General features: G+C 43.6%; 1 protein-coding gene across 1 annotated transcript in view; it reads left to right on the forward strand.

Moving 5' to 3' along the window:
• Positions 1 to 22,505, forward strand: part of LOC145345624 (dynein axonemal heavy chain 8-like) — a gene marked incomplete at its 3' end in the record, with an annotated part of 1,250,971 nt that overhangs the window by 1,177,880 nt on the left and 50,586 nt on the right. Inside the window, exons 75-79 of the mRNA XM_080193458.1 lie at positions 1,895 to 2,022; positions 6,778 to 6,949; positions 15,474 to 15,629; positions 19,838 to 19,993; positions 21,030 to 21,212. Coding sequence (XP_080049584.1) covers positions 1,895 to 2,022; positions 6,778 to 6,949; positions 15,474 to 15,629; positions 19,838 to 19,993; positions 21,030 to 21,212 — 795 coding nt within the window. The remainder of the gene's footprint in view (positions 1 to 1,894; positions 2,023 to 6,777; positions 6,950 to 15,473; positions 15,630 to 19,837; positions 19,994 to 21,029; positions 21,213 to 22,505) is intronic.

The following is a 22,505-nucleotide window of genomic DNA, read 5'->3' on the forward strand; positions in this document are numbered from 1 at the left end:
TGAGCAAGAGGTCAGTGAAAGCACACCCTCCACCCTAGAAGCCTTGGATGAACCTGTATCTAAAGTCACCATTGCAGGTGTTAGAACAGTTTTCTCAAAGGTCAACCCACAGAAAGCAACTGGCCCGGGAAGGATACCCGGACGAGCACTCAGGTCCTATGCGGATCTGCTGGCAGGGTATTCACAGACACCTTCAACCTCCCTTTACAACAATTTGATGTCTCTATATGCTTCAACAAGCCGGCCATCTGCCATTTCTCTGCCCAAGACAAGTGAAGACAAGTGTGAGATAATGCATTTTGGAAGGTCCAATGCATGTAGGAATTATACAGTAAATGGCAGAACCCTTAGTAGTATTGACAGACAGAAAGATCTGGGTGTACATATCCACTAATCACTGAAAGTGGCAACGCAGATGTATAAAGTATAATGTATAATGATGCTTTCATCGCTTTCATTGCTTTCATTGGTCGGGGCATAGAGTATAAAAATTGGCAGGTCATGCTGCAGTTATACAGAACCTTAGTTAGGCCTTATTTAGAATATAGAACATAGAACACTACAGCACAAACAGGCCCTTCGGCCCACGAGTTGCACCGATCACATCAACACCTACCAATCTATAGACCTATCTATAACCCCCAATCCCATTAAACCCCATATACTCATCCAGAAGTCTTTTAAAAGACCCCAGCGAGTTCGCCTCCACCACCACTGACGGCAGCCGATTCCATTCATTCACCACCCTCTGAGTGAAAAACTTACCCCTAACATCACTTCTGTACTTTCCTCCCCGCACCTTAAATCTGTGTCCTCTCGTAGCGACCATTTCAACCCGGGGAAATAGCCTCTGAGAATCCACCCTATCTATTCCTCTCAACATTTTATAAACTTCTATCAGGTCGCTCTCAATCTTCGTCTCTCCAGGGAAAAGAGTCCCAGCTCCCTCAACCTATCTTCATAAGGCATGCCTCCCAATCCAGGCAACATCCTTGTAAATCTCCTCTGTACCCTTTCAATAGCTTCTACGTCTTTCCTATAGTGAGGCGAGCAGAACTGCACACAGTATTCCAAATGAGGCCTGACAAGGGTCTTATAAATATTGTGTACAATTCTGGGTGCCAAACTACCAGAAGGATGTGAATGCTTTGAAGAGGTTTCCCAGAATTTTGCGTGGTCTGGAGGGTATTAGTTACAAGGAGAAGTTGGATAAACTTGGTTTGTTCTCACTGGAATGATGGAGGTTGAGGAGTGAACTGATAGAGGTTTACAAGATTATGAGTGACATGGACAGAGTGGATAGTTAGATGCTCTTTCCTAGGGTAGAAGGTCAAGTCCTAGGGCTCATAAAGGGACAGGTTTAAGGTGTGTGTGGAAAAGTTTAGAGGAGATGCATAAGGCAGGTTTTTTTACACAGAGTGTGGTGAATGTCTGGAACGTGCTGCCCGGGAAGGTAGTGGGAGCAGGTATAATAGCGACATTTAAGGGGCAACTGGACGAATGCATGAATAGAATGGGAATGAAAGGATACAGATTCCATAAGTGCATATGGTTTTAGTTCAGGCAGGCATCATGATTGGCGCAGGCTTGGAGGGCCAAAGGGCTGTTCCTGTGCTGTACTTTCTTTGATTCCCAAGACAATGTAACTTTAACAGTCTCATGTAAAGACTGGCATAACGGAAAAAAGCTGCTTTATTTCTAATGTTATAAAAGGTCTGTTTTCTGTGGGGGTTATCTAGTGAAGTGTTTAGGTGGAGGATGGGGGAACTCCTGTCTTCTTACAGCTAGCCAATTTCTGATCCAAACCGCTAAATCTCCCTCAATCCTATGCCTCTGTATCTTCTACAATAGAGCTGAGGAGCTGTGAATGATCAAAATTGCTTTTATTGTTTAGGACTTGCTAGAAGATGCAGAAACATGTCGAAGAAAGATGGAAGCTGCATCAGCACTGATTGATGGTCTGAGTGGAGAAAGAATCAGATGGACAGACCAGTGCAAGGAGTTTAAAACACAAATCAACAGGCAAGAGATGCTCACTGGGTTGTCAGCAATTCTGACAATTCCAGAACTGATTTAATCTGGTTTTATGAAGGGCAAATTATGTTTGACTAATTTGCTAGAATTCTTCAAGGATGTACAAGCAAAGTGAATAATGGGATCCTGCAAATGTAATCTTTCTGGACTTCTGGAAGGCGTTTGATAAGCTGCACACAAAAGGCTAATTCACAAGGTTAGGTCACTTGGGATTAAGGGTAACTTACTAGTTTAGATAGGTGACTGGCTGATGCATAGAAGACAGAAAGTCAGGATAAATGGATTTTTTTCTGGATGGCAAATGTAACTAATGGGATGCCACACAGTTTGGTCCTTGCACCCCAGCTATTTACAATCTATATTAATGACTTGGATACAGGGATAGAAGGCTCTATTGCCAAATTTGCAGATGACACAAAAATAGACAGGACAGTAAGTTGCAATGAGAAAATAAGAACCTTACAAATGGATATAGATAGGTTTGGAGAATGGGCCAAAATGAGGCAGATGGAGTTTAATGTGGATAAGCGTGAGGTCATGCATTTTGGTTACAAAAATGGGAAGGTGATTTATTATCTAATGGGGAGAGATTTTGGGCTGCTCCGGTGCAGAAAGATCTGGATGTCTTTGTTCATGAGTCCCAGAAAACTAGCATGCAGATACAGCAAATAATAAAGAAAGCAAATGGAATGTTTGCATTTATAGCTAAAAGAACAAAATATAAAGACAAGGAAGTCTTGCTGCAACTACACAAGGTATTAGTGAGGCCACATCTGGAGTATTGTACATAGTTTTGGTCCCCTTATTTGAGAAAAGATACAGTGACACTGGGGGCAGTTCGTGAAGATTCACTAGATTGATTCCAGCGATGAAGGGTTTGTTGTACATTGAGAGATTGAACAGTTTAGGTCTATACTCTCTGAAACTTAGAAAAATGATGAGAGATCAAATTGAGGAATAAAAGATGATAAAAGGTATGGATAAAGTAGACGTGGAGTAGATACTTCCTCTTGTGGGGCATTCTAGGACGAGAGGTCATAGTCTTAGGATAAGGGGTAGCAAATTTAAAACAGAGTTGAGGAGAAACTACTTCTCCCAAAGGGTTGTGAACCTGTGGAAGCTGCTATTTCAAAGTGTGGTGGATGCTGGGACAGTGAGTAACTTTAAGGAGGAGTTAGACAGATTTTTAATTGGTAATGGGTTGAAGGGTTATAGGGAGAAGGCAGGAAAACAGAGAAGAGGAACATATCAGCCATGATCAAATGGCAGAGCAACTCAATGGGCTGAATGGTCTAATTCTGCTCCTGTATCTTATGCACTTATGAACCTAATCCCAAGGCCAAAAGTGGCAGGTTAAATTTGCAGTGGAGCACTTTGTGCTTATTTCTTGATAGACTCCCCACTACAGGTATTTTAACCACACTCGTTTTGGAGGAACCTGAAAATATTAAAATTAGGTTCCACACTGAAAAATGACCCTTATTCTCTTTTAACTAAAATTGTAGCAGTTCCATAGCCATTAAACTAAAAGGAACCAAAAAGGCACATAATGAACTTGCAAGTGAGATGTGATTTGATGTGTTATTGTCACATGTCCTGGGATACAGTGAAAAGCATTTGTACAGACAAAACATTGATAGAGTACATAGAGAAGAAGGAAGAGAGGGTGCAGAATATTATGTTGCAGTTACAGATAGGTGAAGTGAAAGATCAGTTCAATATATGACAGGATCATTTAAAAATCTGACAACAGCAAAGAAGCTGTTCTTGAGTCTGTTGGTACATGTTTTCAGAGTTTGTATCTTTTTCCCAATCGAAGAAGAGGTTCCTTGATTATGCTGTCTGCTTTTCTGAGGCAACAGGAAGTGCAGACAGTATCAATTGATGGGTTGTTGGTTTGAGTGATGGACTGGGCTACATTCACAACCTTTTGTAGTTTCTTGTGGTCTTGGTCAGAGCAAGAGCCATTCCAACTTATGATACAATTGCTTAGGATGCTTTCTCTGGTGCATCAGTAAAACATGGTGAGAGTCATAGCAGACATGCCAAATTTCCTTAGCCTCCTGGGAAAGTGGAGATGTTGATGGGCTTTTTTAACTAAAGCGCCAAGTACGGGGAACCAAGACAGATTGCTGGTGATCTGAACACCTTGAAACTTGAAGCTCCTGATCATCTCCACTTCATCATCATTGATGTAGACAGAGGCTTGTTCTCCTCTATGCTTCCTGAAGTTGATGACAATCTCCTTTGTTTTGTTGACATTGAGGGAGAGATTATTGTTGTTGCACCAGTTCACCAGATTCTCTATCTCTTTCCTGTACTCCGTCTCGTCATTGTTTGAGATCCGATCCACTACAGTGGTGTCATCAGCAAACTTTCAAGTTGGAGGGGAATTTGGCCACACAGTCATAGGTGTATAAGGAGTATAGTAGGGAGCTGAGGACACAGGCATGTAGGACACTGGTGTTGAACAAAATCGTGGAGGAAGTGTTGTTGCCAATCTTTATTGATTCTTATACTGTTTCGTATTACAATGTGCACATTCTATGTTTTGATTGGCCATCATCTGTTAATTCAGTTTATGTCATGACAGTGGTGGGATCTGTGGTCCTGTTTTCCTGATTAGACCATCTCAAACAATGCTCTTTCAATTACCTTGGTGATTTTATTTTGTAGTGCTTTCCTTCTTTATATCTCCTGTGTTGCTTGTTTCTACTTTTGTGTGATATGAAATCATTATAAGCACCTTCTAACATGTAAATGTATTAAATAATACAACTATTAACTCTTCAACCATTTCATTGGTTTTTGATTGGATTTTCTGGGAGGACAAAGATTTAATGCATTCTTCCCAGGCATGGTGGAGCCATTGCAAAACAAGTGCCTTGGATCTCCATTCTTGTTACTATCTCTGGTACTCACCACCTAGTGTGAGGCTGTCTGGTCCAATTGGATGCTGGGGGAAGGGGGGGTTCCTACAGATTAGAGGTTGTTAATGCAAGACCCATATTCAAAAAGGGAGGTCGAGAGAAAACAGGGAACGAGACCATTGAGCCTAACGTCAGTATTGGGGAAGTTGCTAAAGTCCATTTCCAAGGATTTAATAACTCAGCATTTGGAGTGAAGTGGTATAACCAGACAAAGTCAGCATGGATTTACAAAAGGGAAATCACGCTTGATAAATTTATTGGAACTTTTGAGGATGTAACTAGTAGAGCTGACCAAGGAGAACCAGTGGATGTGATTTATTTTGACTTTGAGAAGGCTTTCGACAAGGTCTCACATCACAGACTATGTAAAGTTAAAGCACATGGGATTATAGGTAATGCCTTGAGATTGGTAAAAAGCTAGTTAGTAGATAGGAAGCAAAGAGTTGGCATAAATGGGTCATTTTCTAATTGGTGAGGTTCCACAGGGATCTGTGCTAGGACCCCAAATTTTCACATTATAGAAACATAGAAACATAGAAAAACTATAGCACAATACAGGCCCTTCGGCCCACAAAGTTGTGCCGAACATGTCCCTACCTTAGAGATTACTAGGCTTAACTATAACCATCCATCTTACTAAGTTCCATGTACTTATCTAAAAGTCTCTTAAAAGACCCTATCACATCTGCCTCCACCACTGCTGCCACCAGCCCATTCCACGCATCCACCACTATCTGAGTGAAAAACTTACCCCTGACAACTCCTCTGTACCTACTTCCCAGCACCCTAAACCTGTGTCCTCTTGTAGCAACTATTTCAGCCCTGAGAAAAAGCCTCTGACTATCCACTCGATCAATATCTCTCAACATCTTATACACATCTATCAGGTCACCCCTCATCCTTTGTCTCCCCAAGGAGAAAAGGCCGAGCCCCTTCAACCTATCCTCATAAGGCATACTCCCCAATCCAGGCAACATCCTTGTAAATCTCCTTTCTATGGTTTCCACATCTTTCCTGTAATGAGGCGACCACAGTGAGCACAGTACTCCAAGAGGGGTCTGACCAGGATCCTATATAGCTGCAACATTATCTCTCGACTCCTAAACTCAATTCCTCGATTGATGAAGGCCAGTATGCCATACGTTTTCTTAACCTGCGCAGCTGCTTTGAGCATCCTATGAACTTGGACCCCAAAATCCTTCTGATTTTCCACACTGCCAAAATTCCTACCATTAATATTATATTCTGCCATCCTATTTGACCTGCCAAAATGAACCACTATGCACTTATCTGGATTGAACTCCGTCTGCCACTTCTCCGCCCAGTCTTGCATCCTATCAATGTCTCGCTGCAACTTCTGATATCCTTCCACACAATCCACTATTATAATAATTATATATTAATAGTTTACTTATTCTCCTCACTCTCATTTCCTCTTGTTCTTAATTCTTCCGCTCTGAATCTTTGCAAAGGTTCCAATTCCCCTGCCATATTAGTTTAAACCCTCCTTAGCCACTCTAGTAAGTACCCCACCAAGGTCATCAGTCCCAATCCTGCCCAAGTGTAACCCATCCAGTTTGTATAGGTCCCACCTCCCCTAGAACCAGTCCCAGTGCCCTAGGAATCGGAAACCCTCCACTTTACACCATCTTTTCAGCCAGATATTCATCCAATGTATCCTGCTGTTTCTACTCTGATTAGCACGTGGCACAGGTAATAATCCTGAGATCACTACCTGTCTGACTTTTCAGCTTGCTTCTTAGCTCCCTACATTCTGCTGGCTATTCATTTCTTTTTCTGTTTTGTTTTTCAGATTGGTGGGAGATGTACTTTTGGCGACTGGTTTTCTCTCATATAGCGGTCCCTTCAATCAAACTTTCAGGGATATACTGTTTAAAGTAATTTGGGAAGCAGAGCTGCAGAAAAAGAAAATTCCATATTCAGACAGTATGAACGTTATAAACTTTCTGGTGGATCAGCCTACGGTGAGAGTGGCTCTGACACACATTTCTATTTGTTAAGTTAGTTTTCATTTAAATATCATTAGCAGGCTTCATGTTGTATTATTTCCCCCTCTCACCAGCATGATGTCATCAAATCAGTGGGGTTACTACAGGTCTGGACCAACAGGGACCTGGTGAATGGTGCCCATTGGGGCTGCACAGGTAAGTACAGCTCCCAGGTGGAGCTGGAGCCTGGGCACTACGCTGGCATTGCCCCCATGTATGTTTTGTGGGGGGGTTGGGGGCATCCATTTCTGAGGGGGATTTTTTTCATATAAAGGGCACTCTGATTTGCCAGGGGCTGAGATTGCTGGTGAGTGTGCCCTTCCAGCATAATGTTGCGTGTCCCACCCTTTCCATTTCTTGTTCAAAGTGCTTGAAAATTTGGTGGGAGTGGCCAGCAAGGCAGCTGGTGGGTTCTCCTCAGCTTGCCCACCCAAACAAAATTCTGACTGTTTCAGACAGTCAGTGTAGATTCGATGGGCCAAAAGCCTCCTCCTGCACTGAGTCTGAACTAAGACATAAAATGGGTGTCTGTATTTTTAGTGTGGTCTTGTGGGCAATGCTAATGAGACATTATTTATGATGTCCATTAAATGTTAGCTATGTATTGTCACTTGTCCAGTAGATGTAGAGGATTCTTTCACTGAACCATATCAGTTTTCAACAATCCAAGTGATTTCTTCAAAAGCTCCAACGCATCCTCTTTCTTAATGTCTACATGCTCAAGCTTTTCAGTCAGCTGCAAGTCTGCACTACAACCACCAAGATCCTTTTCCACAGTGAATGTTGACGTAAAGTATTCATTAAGTACCTCTGCTATTTCTTCCAGTTCCAAACATACTTTCCCACCATCACACTTGATAGGTCCTATTCTTTATCTATGTCCTTCTGTATCCTGCAACATCCTTCCGCACTGTCCACAACTCCACCGACTTTCGTGTCATCCGCAAATTTACTAACCCATCCTCCTACGCCCTCATCCAGGTCATTTATAAAAATGACAAAGGGCAGTGGCCCCAAAACAGATCCTTGTGGTACACCACTTGTAACTGAACTCCAGGATGAACATTTCCCATCAACCATCACCCTCTGTCTTCTTGCAGCTAGTCAATTTCTGATCCAAACTGCTAAATCACCCTCAATCCCATGCCTCCGTATCTTCTGCAATAGCTTACCATGGGGAACCTTATCAAACGCTTTACTGAAATCCATATATACCACATCAACTGCTTCACCCTTATCCACCTCTTTGGTCACCTTTTCAAAGAACTCAATAAGGTTTGTGAAGCACGACTTCAGAAAACCGTGTTGACTATCCCGAATCAAATTATTCCTTTCTAGATGATTATAAATCCTATCCCTTATAATCCTTTCCAAAACTTTGCCCACAACAGAAGTAAGGCTCACTGATCTATAATTCCCAGGGTTGTCTCTACTCCTCTTCTTTCAGGAATAAAAGAATGACTAGGGTAAGATTAGGGCCAGTCAAGGACAGTGGTGGGAAGTTGTGCGTGGAGTCTGAAGAGGTCGGAGAGGCACTAAATGAATATTTTTTGTCAGTACTCATACAGGAAAAAGACTATGTTGTCGAGGAGAATACTGAGATACAGGTTATTAGACTAGATGGGATTGAGGTTCATAAGGAGGAGGTGTTAGCAATTCTGGGAAGTATGAAAATAGGTAAGTCCCCTGGGCTGGAAGGGATTTATCTGAGGATTCTCTGGGATGGTAGGGAGGAGATTGCAGACCCTTTGGCTTTGATCTTTAGGTCATCATTGTCTACAGCAGTAGTGCTCTACTCCCCTCCTTGAGCAAGAGGACAACATTTGCTATCCTCCAGTCTTCTGGCAGTATTCCTAAAAATACAGGCACACATTTTATGGAGCGAGCTATCTTGGATCTGGTGCTATGTAATGAGGCGGGTAGAATTAGGGACTTTGAGGTGAAGGATCCTCTTGGAGAGAGTGATCATTGTATGGTGGAGTTTCTGTTGCAGATGGAGGAGGAGAAAGTGGGTTCCCGGACACGTGTCCTTTGTTTGAATAGAGGGGAGTATGGTAGGATGAGAGAAGAATTGGCGAATGTGGACTGGGGGAGTGCGTTGGAAGGTAGGTCTGCTGAGGAGCAGTGGAGGATCTTTAAGGAGATCTTTCTTGGTGCTCAGCAGAAATTTATTCCGATGGTTAAAAAGGACAGTAGGAAGAGAGGTAATAAGCCGTGGATAACGAAGGAGGTGAAGGAAAGTGTTAAATTAAAAGCGGAGGAATTTAGAGTAGCTAAGAGCAGTGGGCGAGAAGAGGATTGGGAAAGGTTTAAATGTCAACAAAGATTGACAAAAAAGTTGATAAAGGAGGGTAGAAGAAGCTATGAAGCTGGGCTAGCGCTTAATATAAAAAAGGATAGCAAGAGTTTTTATAAATATATAAAAAGGAAGAGGCTGGCTAGGGTGAACGTTGGTCCCTTAGCGGATGAGAAAGGGGACCTAGTGGTAGGGGATGGGGATATGGCTAAGGTCTTGAATAACTTTTTTGTTTCTGTCTTCACGGAGGAGGACGTGAATAATTTGCCGGGTGTTAGCGATGGAAAGGTGGTAGGACTGGAGGGTCTTAATGACATTACTGTTACTAGAGAGGTGGTGCGCGACAGACTGGAGGGGCTGATTGTGGACAAGTCCCCAGGACCGGATGGAATGCATCCGAGGGTTCTGAAAGAAATGGCGGAGGTGATAGTGGATGCCTTGGTGGTTATTTTCCAGACGTCGCTGGATTCCGGGGAAGTGCCGGAGGATTGGAAAACGGCTAATGTTACGCCGTTGTTTAAGAAGGGTGCCAGGCAAAAGGCGGGGAATTACAGGCCGGTTAGTTTAACGTCTGTGGTAGGTAAAATGTTAGAATCCGTCATTAAGGAGGAAATTGCGAGGCATCTTGAAGGGAATTGCTTGATAGGGCAGACGCAACACGGTTTCATTAAAGGGAAGTCGTGTCTGACAAATTTACTGGAGTTCTATGAGGATGTGTCTAGGGCGGTGGATAGAGGAGAGCCGGTGGATGTGGTCTTTCTGGATTTTCAGAAGGCGTTTGATAAGGTACCTCACAAGAGGTTACTGCAGAAGGTCAGAGGACATGGAGTTGGGGGTAGGGTGTTAGCGTGGATAGAGGATTGGTTGTCAAATAGGAGGCAGAGAGTGGGGGTCAATGGGTGCTATTCGGATTGGCGGTTGGTGACTAGTGGGGTGCCCCAGGGGTCGGTGCTGGGGCCTCAGCTATTTACCATTTATATAGATGATCTGGAGGAGGGAACCGAGTGTAGGGTGTCGAAATTTGCTGATGACACCAAGATTGGGGGAAAGGCAAATTGTGCGGAGTGTGTGGAGAGTCTGCAGAAGGATCTAGATAGGCTGGGCGAATGGGCCAGGAAATGGCAAATGGAAATTAATGTTGGCAAGTGTGAGGTGGTCCACTTTGGTAGGAAGAATGGTAGGAAGGACTATTACTTACGTGGCGAAAAACTGCAGCAGGCGACGGTGCAGAGGGACCTCGGGGTCCTTGTGCATGAGTCGCAAAAACCCAGCTTGCAGGTGCAGCAGGTGGTCAGGAAGGCGAATGGGATGCTGGCCTTCATAGCGAGGGGGATTGAATATAAAAGTAGGGAGGTCTTGCTGCAGCTGTATAGGGCATTGGTGAGGCCGCAGCTGGAGTACTGTGTGCAGTTTTGGGCGCCGCACCTGCGCAAGGATATTTTGGCCCTGGAGGGAGTGCAGAGGAGGTTTACTAGGCTGATACCGGAGTTGAGGGGGTTGAGCTATGAGGAGAGGCTGAATAAACTAGGCTTGTACTCGTTAGAGTTTAGAAGAATGAGGGGAGATCTCATTGAGACGTATAAGATGATGAATGGGATGGATAGGATAGAGGTGGAAAGACTCTTCCCGCTCAAAAAAGACAGTAGGACTAGGGGGCACAGCCTCAAGATAAAGGGGGGGCGGTTCAGAACGGAGTTGAGGAGGAACTTCTTCACTCAAAGGGTGGTGAATCTCTGGAATTCTCTGCCCGTTGAAGTGGTGGAGGCTGCCTCGCTAAATATTTTTAAGAAGCGGGTTGATGGGTTTTTGATAAGAGAGGGGATTAAGGGTTATGGGGAGAGGGCGGGAAAGTGGAACTGAGCCACGACAGATCAGCCATGATCTTATTGAATGGCGGGGCAGGCTCGAGGGGCCAGATGGCCTACTCCTGCTCCTATTTCTTATGTTCTTATGTTCTTATGTCTTAGTTCAGACAGACTCAGTGAAAGAGGAGATTTTTAGCTCATTGAGACTGCACTGACTGTCTGAAAGAATCAGAGTGTTGTTCAGGTGGGAAAGCCAAGGTGACCCCACCAGCTACCTTGCTGGCCACTCCCACCAAATTTTCAAATGAGGACCTACAACAACAGGTTTTAACCTTCCCATTGGGTGAGTTCCCATTTGTTCAATAAGGCAGCTCGTACTCTACGAAGCCCGCTAGTAATTGACTCTTCCACCAGGGGAAAAAGCTTCTGATTATCCACTCCGTCGATAACTCTTATAATCTTGTAGACTTCTATCAGGTGACCCCCTCAACTTCCATCGTTCCAATGAGAACAAACCAACTTTCTCCAACCTTTCCTCATAGTTAATTATTGATTATCCCCATGCCCTTCATGGCTGTCATAACAATCCCTCCACTAATTAAAAACCTATCACTCGCCACTTTAAACTTGTTTTTGTGTTCCAGCATCCACAGGCCCTCGACCCTTTGAGTGAAATAATTCCTCCTCATATCTGTTTTAAACATCCTCTCTGTCTACCCTGTCAAACCCCTTTAGCATCCTATATACCTCAATTATACAAAGAACAAAGAAAATTACAGCACAAGAACAGCCCCTTCGCTCCTCCAAGCCTGCACCGACCATACTGCCTGACTGAACTAAAGCCCGGTACCCTTCCAGGGACTATATCCTCAATTCCCATCCTATTCATGTACTTGTCCAAGCACCCCTTCATATCTCCTTCCATGACCCCTCCCGGTAGATGGAGGTTCCAGGCATCCACCACCCTCTGTGCCTCATACATCTCCTTTAAACCTTGCCCCTCGTGCCTTAAACCTATGCCCCCTAGTAATTGACTCTTCCACCAGGGGAAAAAGCTTCTGATTATCCACTCCGTCGATAACTCTTATAATCTTGTAGACTTCTATCAGGTGACCCCCTCAACTTCCATCGTTCCAATGAGAACAAACCAACTTTCTCCAACCTTTCCTCATAGTTAATACCCTCCATACCAGGCAACATCCTGGTAAATCTTTTTTGTACCCTCGCCAAAGCCTCCACATCCTTCTGGTAGTATGGCGACCAGAATTGAACACTATATTCCAACTGTGGTCTAACAAAAGTTCTGTAAAGCTGCAAAATGACTTGTCTATACCCCAGCCAATGAAGGCAAGCATACCATATGCCTTCTTGACTACCTTCACTTTCAGTGACGTGTGTACCTATACACCCAGATCCCTCTGCCTATCAATACTCTTAAGGATTCTGCCATTTGCTGTATATTTCCTCTCTGTATTAGACCTTCCACAATGCATTACCACGCATTTGTCCAGATTAAACTCCACCTGCCATCTCTCCAACTGATCTATATCCTGTTGTATCCCCTGATGATCCTCATCGCTATTCGCAAGTCCACCAACCTTTGTGTCATCTGCAAACATACTAATCAAACCAGTTACATTTTCCTCCAAGTCATTCATATATATTACAAACAGCAAAGGTCCCAGCACAAATCACAGAGGAACGCCACTTGTCACAGCCCTCCATTCAGAAACATACCCTTCCACTGTTACCTCTGTCTTCTATGACTGAACACAAAGAAATCCCACAACACCAGTTTAAAGTCCAAACAGGTTTATTTGTCAAATTTGTGTTTTACCTCAGTCCAACACCGGCATCTCCATATCATATTCTATGACTGAGCCAGTTCTGTATCCACTTCATAAGAACATAAGAAATAGGAGCAGGAGTAGGCCATCTAGCCCTTCGAGCCTGCCCCGCCATTCAATAAGATCATGGCTGATCTGTCGTGGCTCAGTTCCACCTTCCCGCCCTCTCCCCATAACCCTTAATCCCCTCTCTTATCAAAAACCCATCAACCCGCGTCTTAAAAATATTTAGCGAGGCAGCCTCCACCACCTCAACGGGCAGAGAATTCCAGAGATTCACCACCCTTTGAGTGAAGAAGTTCCTCCTCAACTCCGTTCTAAACCGCCCCCCCTTTATCTTGAGGCTGTGCCCCCTAGTCCTACTGTCCTTTCTGAGCGGGAAGAGTCTCTCCACCTCTATCCTATCCATCCCATTCATCATCTTATACGTCTCAATGAGATCTCCCCTCATTCTTCTAAACTCTAACGAGTACAAGCCTAGTTTATTCAGCCTCTCCTCATAGCTCAACCCCCTCAATTCCGGCATCAGCCTAGTAAACCTCCTCTGCACTCCCTCCAAGGCCAAAATATCCTTGCGTAAGTACGGCGCCCAAAACTGCACACAGTACTCCAGCTGCGGCCTCACCAATGCCCTTTATAGCTGCAGCAAGACCTCCCTACTTTTATATTCAATCCCCCTCGCTATGAAGGCCAGCATCCCATTAGCCTTCCTGACCTCCTGCTGCACCTGCAAGCTGGGTTTTTGTGACTTATGCACACGGACCCCGAGGTCCCTCTGCACCGTCGCCTGCTGCAGTTTTTCGCCACGTAAGTAATAATCCTTCCTACCATCATAGAACATAGAACATAGAACATTACAGCGCAGAACAGGCCCTTCGGCCCACGATGTTGCGCCGACCAGTTAAAAAACAATGACCCTCTAACCTAAACCAATCCCTTTCCATCCATAAACCTATCCACGGATCTCTTAAACGCCCCCAAACTAGGCGCATTTACAACTGCAGCAGGCAGGGCATTCCAATCCCTCACCACCCTCTGGGTAAAGAACCTACCCCTGACATCCGTCCTACAACTACCCCCCCTTAATTCAAAGCCAAGCCCCCTCATGCTAGCTTTCTCCATCCGAGGAAAAAGGCTATCACTGTCCACCCTATCTAAACCTCTAATCATCTTATATGTTTCAATAAGATCCCCTCTTAGCTGCCTTCTTTCTAACAAAAACAACCCCAAATCCCTCAGTCTCTCCTCATAGGACCTCCCCTCCATACCAGGCAACATCCTAGTAAACCTCCTCTTCACCCTCTCCAAAGCCTCCACATCCTTCCTATAATGTGGGGACCAGAACTGCACACAATACTCCAAGTGCAGCCGCACCAGAGTTGTGTACAGTTGCAACATGACGCTGCGACTCCTAAATTCAATCCCCCTACCAATAAATGCCAAGACACCATATGCCTTCTTAACAACCTTATCTACTTGATTCCCAACTTTCAGGGATCTATGTACACATACACCTAGATCCCCCTGTTCATCCGCACTATTCAGAGTCCTCCCATTAGCCCTATACTCGACACATCTGTTATTCCTGCCAAAGTGAATTACCTCACACTTCTCCGCATTAAACTCCATCCGCCACCTCTCGGCCCAGCTCTGCAACCTGTCCAAGTCTCCCTGCAAACTATGACACCCTTCCTCACTATCTACCACACCACCAACTTTGGTGTCATCAGCAAATTTACTAATCCACCCAACTATACCCTCATCCAGATCATTAATAAAAATTAAAACAGCAGTGGCCCCAAAACAGATCCCTGAGGCACACCACTCGTAACTGAACTCCATGACGAATACTTACCATCAACCACCACCCTCTGTCTCCTATCTGCTAGCCAATTCCTGATCCAATTACCTAGATTACCCCCAATCCCATACATCTGCATTTTCTGCAGAAGCCTATGCGACTTCACCTTCTGCAGAAGTCTGCCATGAATGACCTTGTAGTCCATGTAGACGACATCCACTGCCCCACCCTCATCAATCATCTTTGTCACTTCCTCAACAAACTTGATCAAGTTCGTGAGACACGACCTCCCCTTCACAAAACCATGTTACCTCTTGCTAATATGTCCACTTATTTCCAAGGGGGAGTAAATCTTGTTTCGAAGAATTTTCATCAATAATTTCCCTACCACTGACGTAAGGCTCACCGTGGCCTGTAATTATCTGGATTATTCTTGCTATGAACAACACTGGCTATTTTCCAATCCTCTGGAACCTCCACTGTAGCCAGTGAGAATACAAAGGTTTCCCTCAAGGTCCCATCAATTTCCTCCCTTGCTTCTGACAATATTCTAAGGTGTATCCCATCAGGCCCTAGGGATTTGTCTAACTTAATGACTGCCTTTCATTCTTCTCATCACCATAGTTCCAGCATCTAACAAACTTTTACAATATATTTTTGGCCTGGTCCCCACTGATCATTTAAGAAACTGCATTTGTAGCCACACTAAGTTTGTTGCCTTTATTAATTCTGTGTGTTTTTATCTTTTCAGATTAGTGAGTGGAACCTACAAGGGTTACCAAGTGATGATCTGTCAGTTCAGAATGGCATCATTGTTACCAAAGCAACCAGGTATCCTCTTCTAATAGACCCTCAGACACAGGGTAAAACCTGGATCAAGAGGAAGGAGAAACATAATGAATTACAGGTAGGAATGCACAAAGTTTTCGACTCATGTTGTTCAGCTTGCAGTGCAGTAGACGGCAAAACTGAAAATAATCAAATACCACTGATCAATACCATGTACAAGTTATTTTCTCCCTTTCCTTCCTGAAGATTTTGACTCTACAGTCACCTCACTCAAAGGGTTGTTATCCAGAAAGCAAAGCTCGTATTAAATGTCAGCAGACTATTGGATTGAGGAACGTAACCAACAAGCTCAATTCTGTCCTCATTTCAGTATCTATGCAAGCACAGTTCCAGTTGGATTTGCAAGATGATACCAAGAAATTAAACTTGACAAGTTTCTCTTTCCTAATGTAATGCGCTCAGCCCATTGTAATAGTTCCATTCCAGATTGGGTATGTGGATGAAGTAACAATATAACTGGGGGAAAAAGGAAATGGCTCAGTATTTGAACAAGTATTTTGGCTCAAATCTTTTTCTCCAGAGTTGGGACAATTCCTGGTTCCACAAGCTCAGCTAGGAGAAATGCCGCAGCTGGCCAGATTTTCATTTGGGGGTATAGGGTGAAATGGAAATCAGGCCCACTACACCCAGAAAGAATTCAGAGACAACAAACAGATCCATCTCTGTGCTCCAGCACTACAAAAACAAAATAAAACTAAAAGCAGCTCTCCAGCACCTCATATTCCCCTGCCTCATTCATACCAACATTTACAGTCTCTATGTCAACTTAAATGTAACTCATGCCAACCTTTGCAACCATGCCAACCATTTATGTAGTACCCTCTGCCCTTGGGCCAGTATCCATCACAAGCAAAACTCAGGAACCATACTGGGATTAAATTAAAATTTTTAAATGTCTGTTGATGAATTCACTGTATTAAAAAAAATCCTTTCACGAACAAAAACCTATTCACTGTATTTAACTTCTTTTACTTCTTTTTAGAAATAAGCATTTATATTCATAATATCACTTCAAAGACCTGAAAGTCTTAAGGACTTTTAAAGGTTTGAAGCTGGCAATTAAATTGTGAATTGCCTGGCACTCCATTAGAATAATGTTAGGTTGTGAAATCCGTCATTCTGTAATGGTAGCCCTCAAGCTTACATAAGTAGACAGAATGAATAGCAGCTATTGATTTTTTCAACATTGCTGACATTTTGTTTTCAAATATTTAAAAATATCAGATATTGACAGCTCCAATAAGTTTATCCACTTCTTTACACATATTTGCGTCTACTTTTAACAGTCCCAAAGGGCAGTTCACCTCTCCCAAAAGACACCACCCTCTCCCAAAGTGTCCCGGGACACCTCCGAAAAGTTCCAATAAGTTTAGATTTTCTCCTAAAAAGTCTAATGTGAACATGTCACATTTCCAATTTCCTCCTTGCCAAAATCAAATCTGGCTGAAGTGGCTGCACATTTACAAGTTCACATGCCCCCATGAAGTTCAACCTGTCCCGATCACCCTCATAACCTTTTTTGAAAATGGTGGGCGATGAGTTTGAGGGTGGGATTTCTGGATTCAGGCTTCCAGAGCCATTTTCACAAAGACGGACAACCCACCATCAAAGAGAAAGTTCATGCCTTTCTGACCTCAGAGTGGAAGAGATAAAAGCACCCCAAGAATAGTTGAAAATCAAGACGCAAAAGGGAGGGAGGAGCTTAAAACAATCACAATCTCTGGGAAACTAATGCAAAAACTAATGGGACAATTCACATGGGCCTGATTATCTGCATCCTATGGCCACAGCGATAATGGATTCATTGGTTGTAACCTTTCAATATTTCTTAGCTTCTGGTTGGATCTTGTTTGAACCAAGATTGGAATGAGTTTTGGAGCAAGTAGCCATTCTGGAATCCAAACTGGGCATTAAGAGCAGGCTATTGCTTAGTAGGTTCCACTTGATAGCAGGAAAAGTCCTCTGAGAAAAGAAATTCCTCCTCATCTCAAGTCTGTAAATGGGAGACCTCTTTATTTTAACCTGTAACCAAACATTGAAAACCACGAGGAGTCTGGACAGAGTAGCTCAGGAGAAACAGTTGTCATTGGTGGAAGGATCAAGAACCAGAGATTTAAGATAATTGGCAAAAAAAGGCATTTCCCACATTTTCCACATTATATTTCATCTGCCAAATCTCTACTTAGTCCATCCATATGCTTTTGAAGAGGCTTTGTGGGGGATTTGCTGAAGGTAGCATGAGTGGGTAAAGCGAAATATGGGGTGTCTGAATTAGGTAGGAGCCAAAATTCCAACTTCCTGATAATCGATGCTATGTTTACAGCATGTTGTTCCTCACATTGGTCTGTGGCAGCTTCATTCTGTATCACATTTGCATCTATGAATATTCATTATTGTGAAACATTTTATAATTGCACCCTGCATTCAAGATGAACCCAGCAGCACATGGTAATTTCAAGCTGCCAGGTTCATTTCGAGTTAAAGCGGTATGTACCAGTCAGCCCTGTGTAATTTGTTGAAGGTCAGAAGCTTTCTCGATTGAACTCAGTGGCAGACAGGAGGGAAACAGGAGAACACAAAAATCAGGAGCAAAAGGAGGTCATTTAGCCCCTCAAACCTACTCCACAACTCAATGAGACTATCTATCCCCTTAACTCCATTCTCAATCAAACACCTCAGCCTTAACTCAGCCTGTACTGGTCTGAGGAAGAAAATTCCACAGAATAACCCATTGAGAAAAAATTGTCCACATTACAATCTTAACTGTGACACTCTCATTTTTAACCAGTGTCCCTTAGTTCTATATTCCCTCTCTCAAAGGGAAAAATCCTCCCAGCAGCCACCTGCCAAGGCCCTCAGTCACTTTTGTTTCAATAAGATCACCTTGTAATTTTCTAGATCAGACTAATATAGGAACAGTCTTTCTTTTTAAATGACACCTTTACCTTCCCTAATAGCACTGTTCATGTACCTACAACATTGAGGGGTACTGAAGGAGGATGGTCAGTGGTCATCAGCAGAAGTTTCCTTGCCCTTATTCGACCTATTGCCATGAGACTTCATAGGTCCAAAATCATTGTTAAAGACCCCCAGGCAACTTCCCAGGACTGAATTGAGGAGGAACTTCTTCACTCAAAGAGTTGTGAGTCTGTGGAATTCCTTGCCAATGAAGCGTGAATATCATCAAATTCCAGGGGCCGGGGCCTACTTCTGCTGGAGATGTTGAAATCAGCGCACTGAATGCTAAGATTGGCGCATGCAGAGTGGTCCCACACTGGCCTCCCAATTGCTGGCAACTCAATTACTAGCCAGTCCCACGACCCCTCAATGCTGGTTCTCCCACCTGGCCTCCCCACCCCCAGCCAAGGCCCGATTGTTGGCCTTCACCACCTCTGACCATTCCCAGACCAGCCTCATTCCCCACCCCCACAGTCCTGACCTCCTTCCCCTGCACACCTTGATTGCTGTCCTCCCTCCTTCCCCCACCAGTCCTGACTACAGAGTGGCAGCGGACCCCAGCCCATCCTCATCTATCACTGGCCTCCCTCCTTCCCTCACTAATCCTGACTACAGAGTGGCAGTGGACCTCCCCCATCCTCGCCGATCGCCCCTCCATATGTCCTGCCCCACATGCCCCACCCACTTAGCACTTTCCATGCCTTAAAGTCAGTGCCAAGGTGCGCCTGGGCATTGATATTTTGCTCCTTGGGCAGTACCAGGGGAACAGGCTGGCATGGCCAGGGTGCCAGTGCCCAGAGGCAATTCCCAACCGCCCGATCCTCCAGCAGGGTTGGGCCGCTAGCTCCCCAAAAGTGGGGAGTAAACCCCGCTGAAGTGAAACAGTCTGGTGAGGGTGGGAGAGGCTAGTGGGCCTGGAGACTTCAGTCCCGGGCCTGCTAATTGCATTTAAATTATATCAAAGTTAGAGTTAAAATACGTATCCCGCCAATTTCCAGCATGGAGCAAACACCACCAGAAATCCAGCACTGGGAGATGCTATTGCGGCAGGAATGCAAGTGTAAACCCCACGCATCGCCCACCATGGGATTCTCCTGCCCCACTGCACTAAATTTCAGCACAGTGAGATAGAAGAATCACCCTCTAGATTTTTGTTCCTTGATTAAATTTAAATTCATCCAGCTACCATGAAAGGACTTGAACTCTTGTCTCTGGGTATTAGTCCAGTATCTGGAGTATTAGTCCAATTACATTATCACTATGTTACTGTCCCCTCAGTGTATTTCTTTAATTCCTTTTGTTCCAAAGGTAACGTCACTTAACCATAAGTATTTCCGGAATCACTTGGAGGATTCGTTGTCATTGGGACGCCCTTTGCTCTTGGAAGATGTGCAGGAAGAGTTGGATCCTGCACTAGATAATGTGTTAGAGAAAAACTTCATCAAATCTGGAACGTCCTTTAAAGTGAGTTAATTTAGTAAAAATGTGTCACAACTATCATAAGGTCCAACTTTTGCTTCACAGTTGTAATTGAACTAAAGTTCTACCGGCAACCATCTGGACTACACAGTGACACTATTGGTGGCACAGTGGTTAGCACTGCTGCTCACAGTGCCAGGGACCCGGGTTCAATTCTTGGTTTGGGTCACTGCCTGTGCAGAGTTCACACATTCGCTCTGTGTTTGCATGGGTTTCCCTCTGATTCGCTCTGATTTCGTCTTTCAGTCTGAAAGGTGTGCTGGTTAGGTGCATTGACCATGCTACGTTCTCCCTCAGTGTACCCAAACAAGCGCCAAAGTGTGGTGACAAGGGTTTTACACTAACTTCAATGCAGTGTTAATGTAAACCTACTTGTGACACCAAAAAAAAACAAAAGCCATAAGATACACAATTATTCCCAAATCCTATATGCACAAGATATCTACATGTGATATTATTTAATTTTGAATATCTTCCGAAAGGTTTAATTCAAAGGGCTGAAGCATTGCAGGATAACACAAAACCATGGTGTGCTCTTCCTGATCTATGTGGGAAGCTAAAACTTTTCCAGTGCCTGAGGCCAACATGTGTACAGGAAGTGTCTCCAGCTTATGATGATGATACTGCTCCTTCGTCCACTTTGTGTCCCTCCATGAGATTGGCCAATCTCTCATGGTCAGAAATCATGTGACTGGGACAATGTGGAGCTCATGACGATGAGGGACTCCTCCAGTCATAGTTCCAGACACCACCTCAAGGAACTCTGCCAAACTGGACAATCAAGCTGTCAGAATTTAAATTGCAATAGGCAATGAAGGACCTCATAGTTTAAACACATTAGGACTATCAGAAGAATAGCAAAAGGACCCTAGTAAGATATTTCCTTTCTCCTTTAATACAAATTCTTATAATTGTTTGAAATTTGATATTCTGGTGTTTGCTCTGTTGAATGCAAGGTACAAAATTTCAGGAACATGTCTCTTTCTCAAACATAAAATATTTTTATTGATTGTTTTTGCAGGTGAAAGTGGGAGATAAAGAAGTTGATGTAATGGCTGGCTTCATGTTCTACATTACTACTAAACTCCCTAACCCTGCCTACACTCCAGAAATCAGTGCCAAGACATCAATCATTGATTTCACTGTAACCATTAAGGGTCTTGAGAATCAGCTACTTGGTCGAGTGATTCTTACTGAGAAGCAGGTAAAATCAGTATTCTTACTAAGAAACTGGTAAAGTTGGGATTTTTACTGACAAAAAGGTAAAGTCGGGATTCTGACTGAGAAACAGGTAAAATCGGGATTCTGACTGAAAAACAGGTAAAGTCAGGATTCTTACTGAGAAACAGATAAAGTCGGGATTCTGACTGAGAAACAGGTAAAATCGGAATTCTTACTGAGAAACAGGTAAAGTCGGGATTCTTACTGAGAAACAGGTAAAGTCGGGATTCTGACTGAGAAACAGGTAAAATCGGAATTCTTACTGAGAAACAGGTAAAGTCGGGATTCTTACTGAGAAACAGGTAAGTTGGGATTCTGACTGAGAAACAGGTAAAATCGGAATTCTTATTGAGAAACAGGTAAAGTCGGGATTCTTACTGAGAAACAGGTAAAGTCGGGATTCTGACTGAGAAACAGGTAAAATCGGAATTCTTACTGAGAAACAGGTAAAGTCGGGATTCTTACTGAGAAACAGGTAAAGTCGGGATTCTGACTGAGAAACAGGTAAAATCGGAATTCTTACTGAGAAACAGGTAAAGTCGGGATTCTTACTGAGAAACAGGTAAGTTGGGATTCTGACTGAGAAACAGGTAAAATCGGAATTCTTATTGAGAAACAGGTAAAGTCGGGATTCTTACTGAGAAACAGGTAAAGTCGGGATTCTGACTGAGAAACAGGTAAAATCGGAATTCTTACTGAGAAACAGGTAAAGTCGGGATTCTTACTGAGAAACAGGTAAAGTCGGGATTCTGACTGAGAAACAGGTAAAATCGGAATTCTTACTGAGAAACAGGTAAAGTCGGGATTCTTACTGAGAAACAGGTAAGTTGGGATTCTGACTGAGAAACAGGTAAAATCGGAATTCTTATTGAGAAACAGGTAAAGTCGGGATTCTTACTGAGAAACAGGTAAAATCGGAATTCTTACTGAGAAACAGGTAAAGTCGGGATTCTTACTGAGAAACAGGTAAAATCAGGACTCTTACTGAGAAATAGATGAAGTCGGGATTCTTACTGAGAAACAGGTAAAATCGGGACTCTTACTGAGAAATAGATGAAGTCGGGATTCTTACTGAGAAACAGGTAAAATCAGGATTCTTACTGAGAAACAGGTCAAGTCAGGATTTTTACTGAGAAACAGGTAAAGTCGGGATTCTGACTGAGAAACAGGTAAAATTGGGATTCTTACTGAGAAACAGGTAAAATCAGGATTCTTACTGAGAAACAGGTCAAGTCAGGATTTTTACTGAGAAACAGGTAAAGTCAGGATTCTGACT

Source organism: Carcharhinus amblyrhynchos, chromosome 7 (genome assembly GCF_965287045.1).
Source record: "Carcharhinus amblyrhynchos chromosome 7, sCarAmb.v2.hapA, whole genome shotgun sequence".
Classification (NCBI taxonomy): domain Eukaryota; kingdom Metazoa; phylum Chordata; class Chondrichthyes; order Carcharhiniformes; family Carcharhinidae; genus Carcharhinus; species Carcharhinus amblyrhynchos.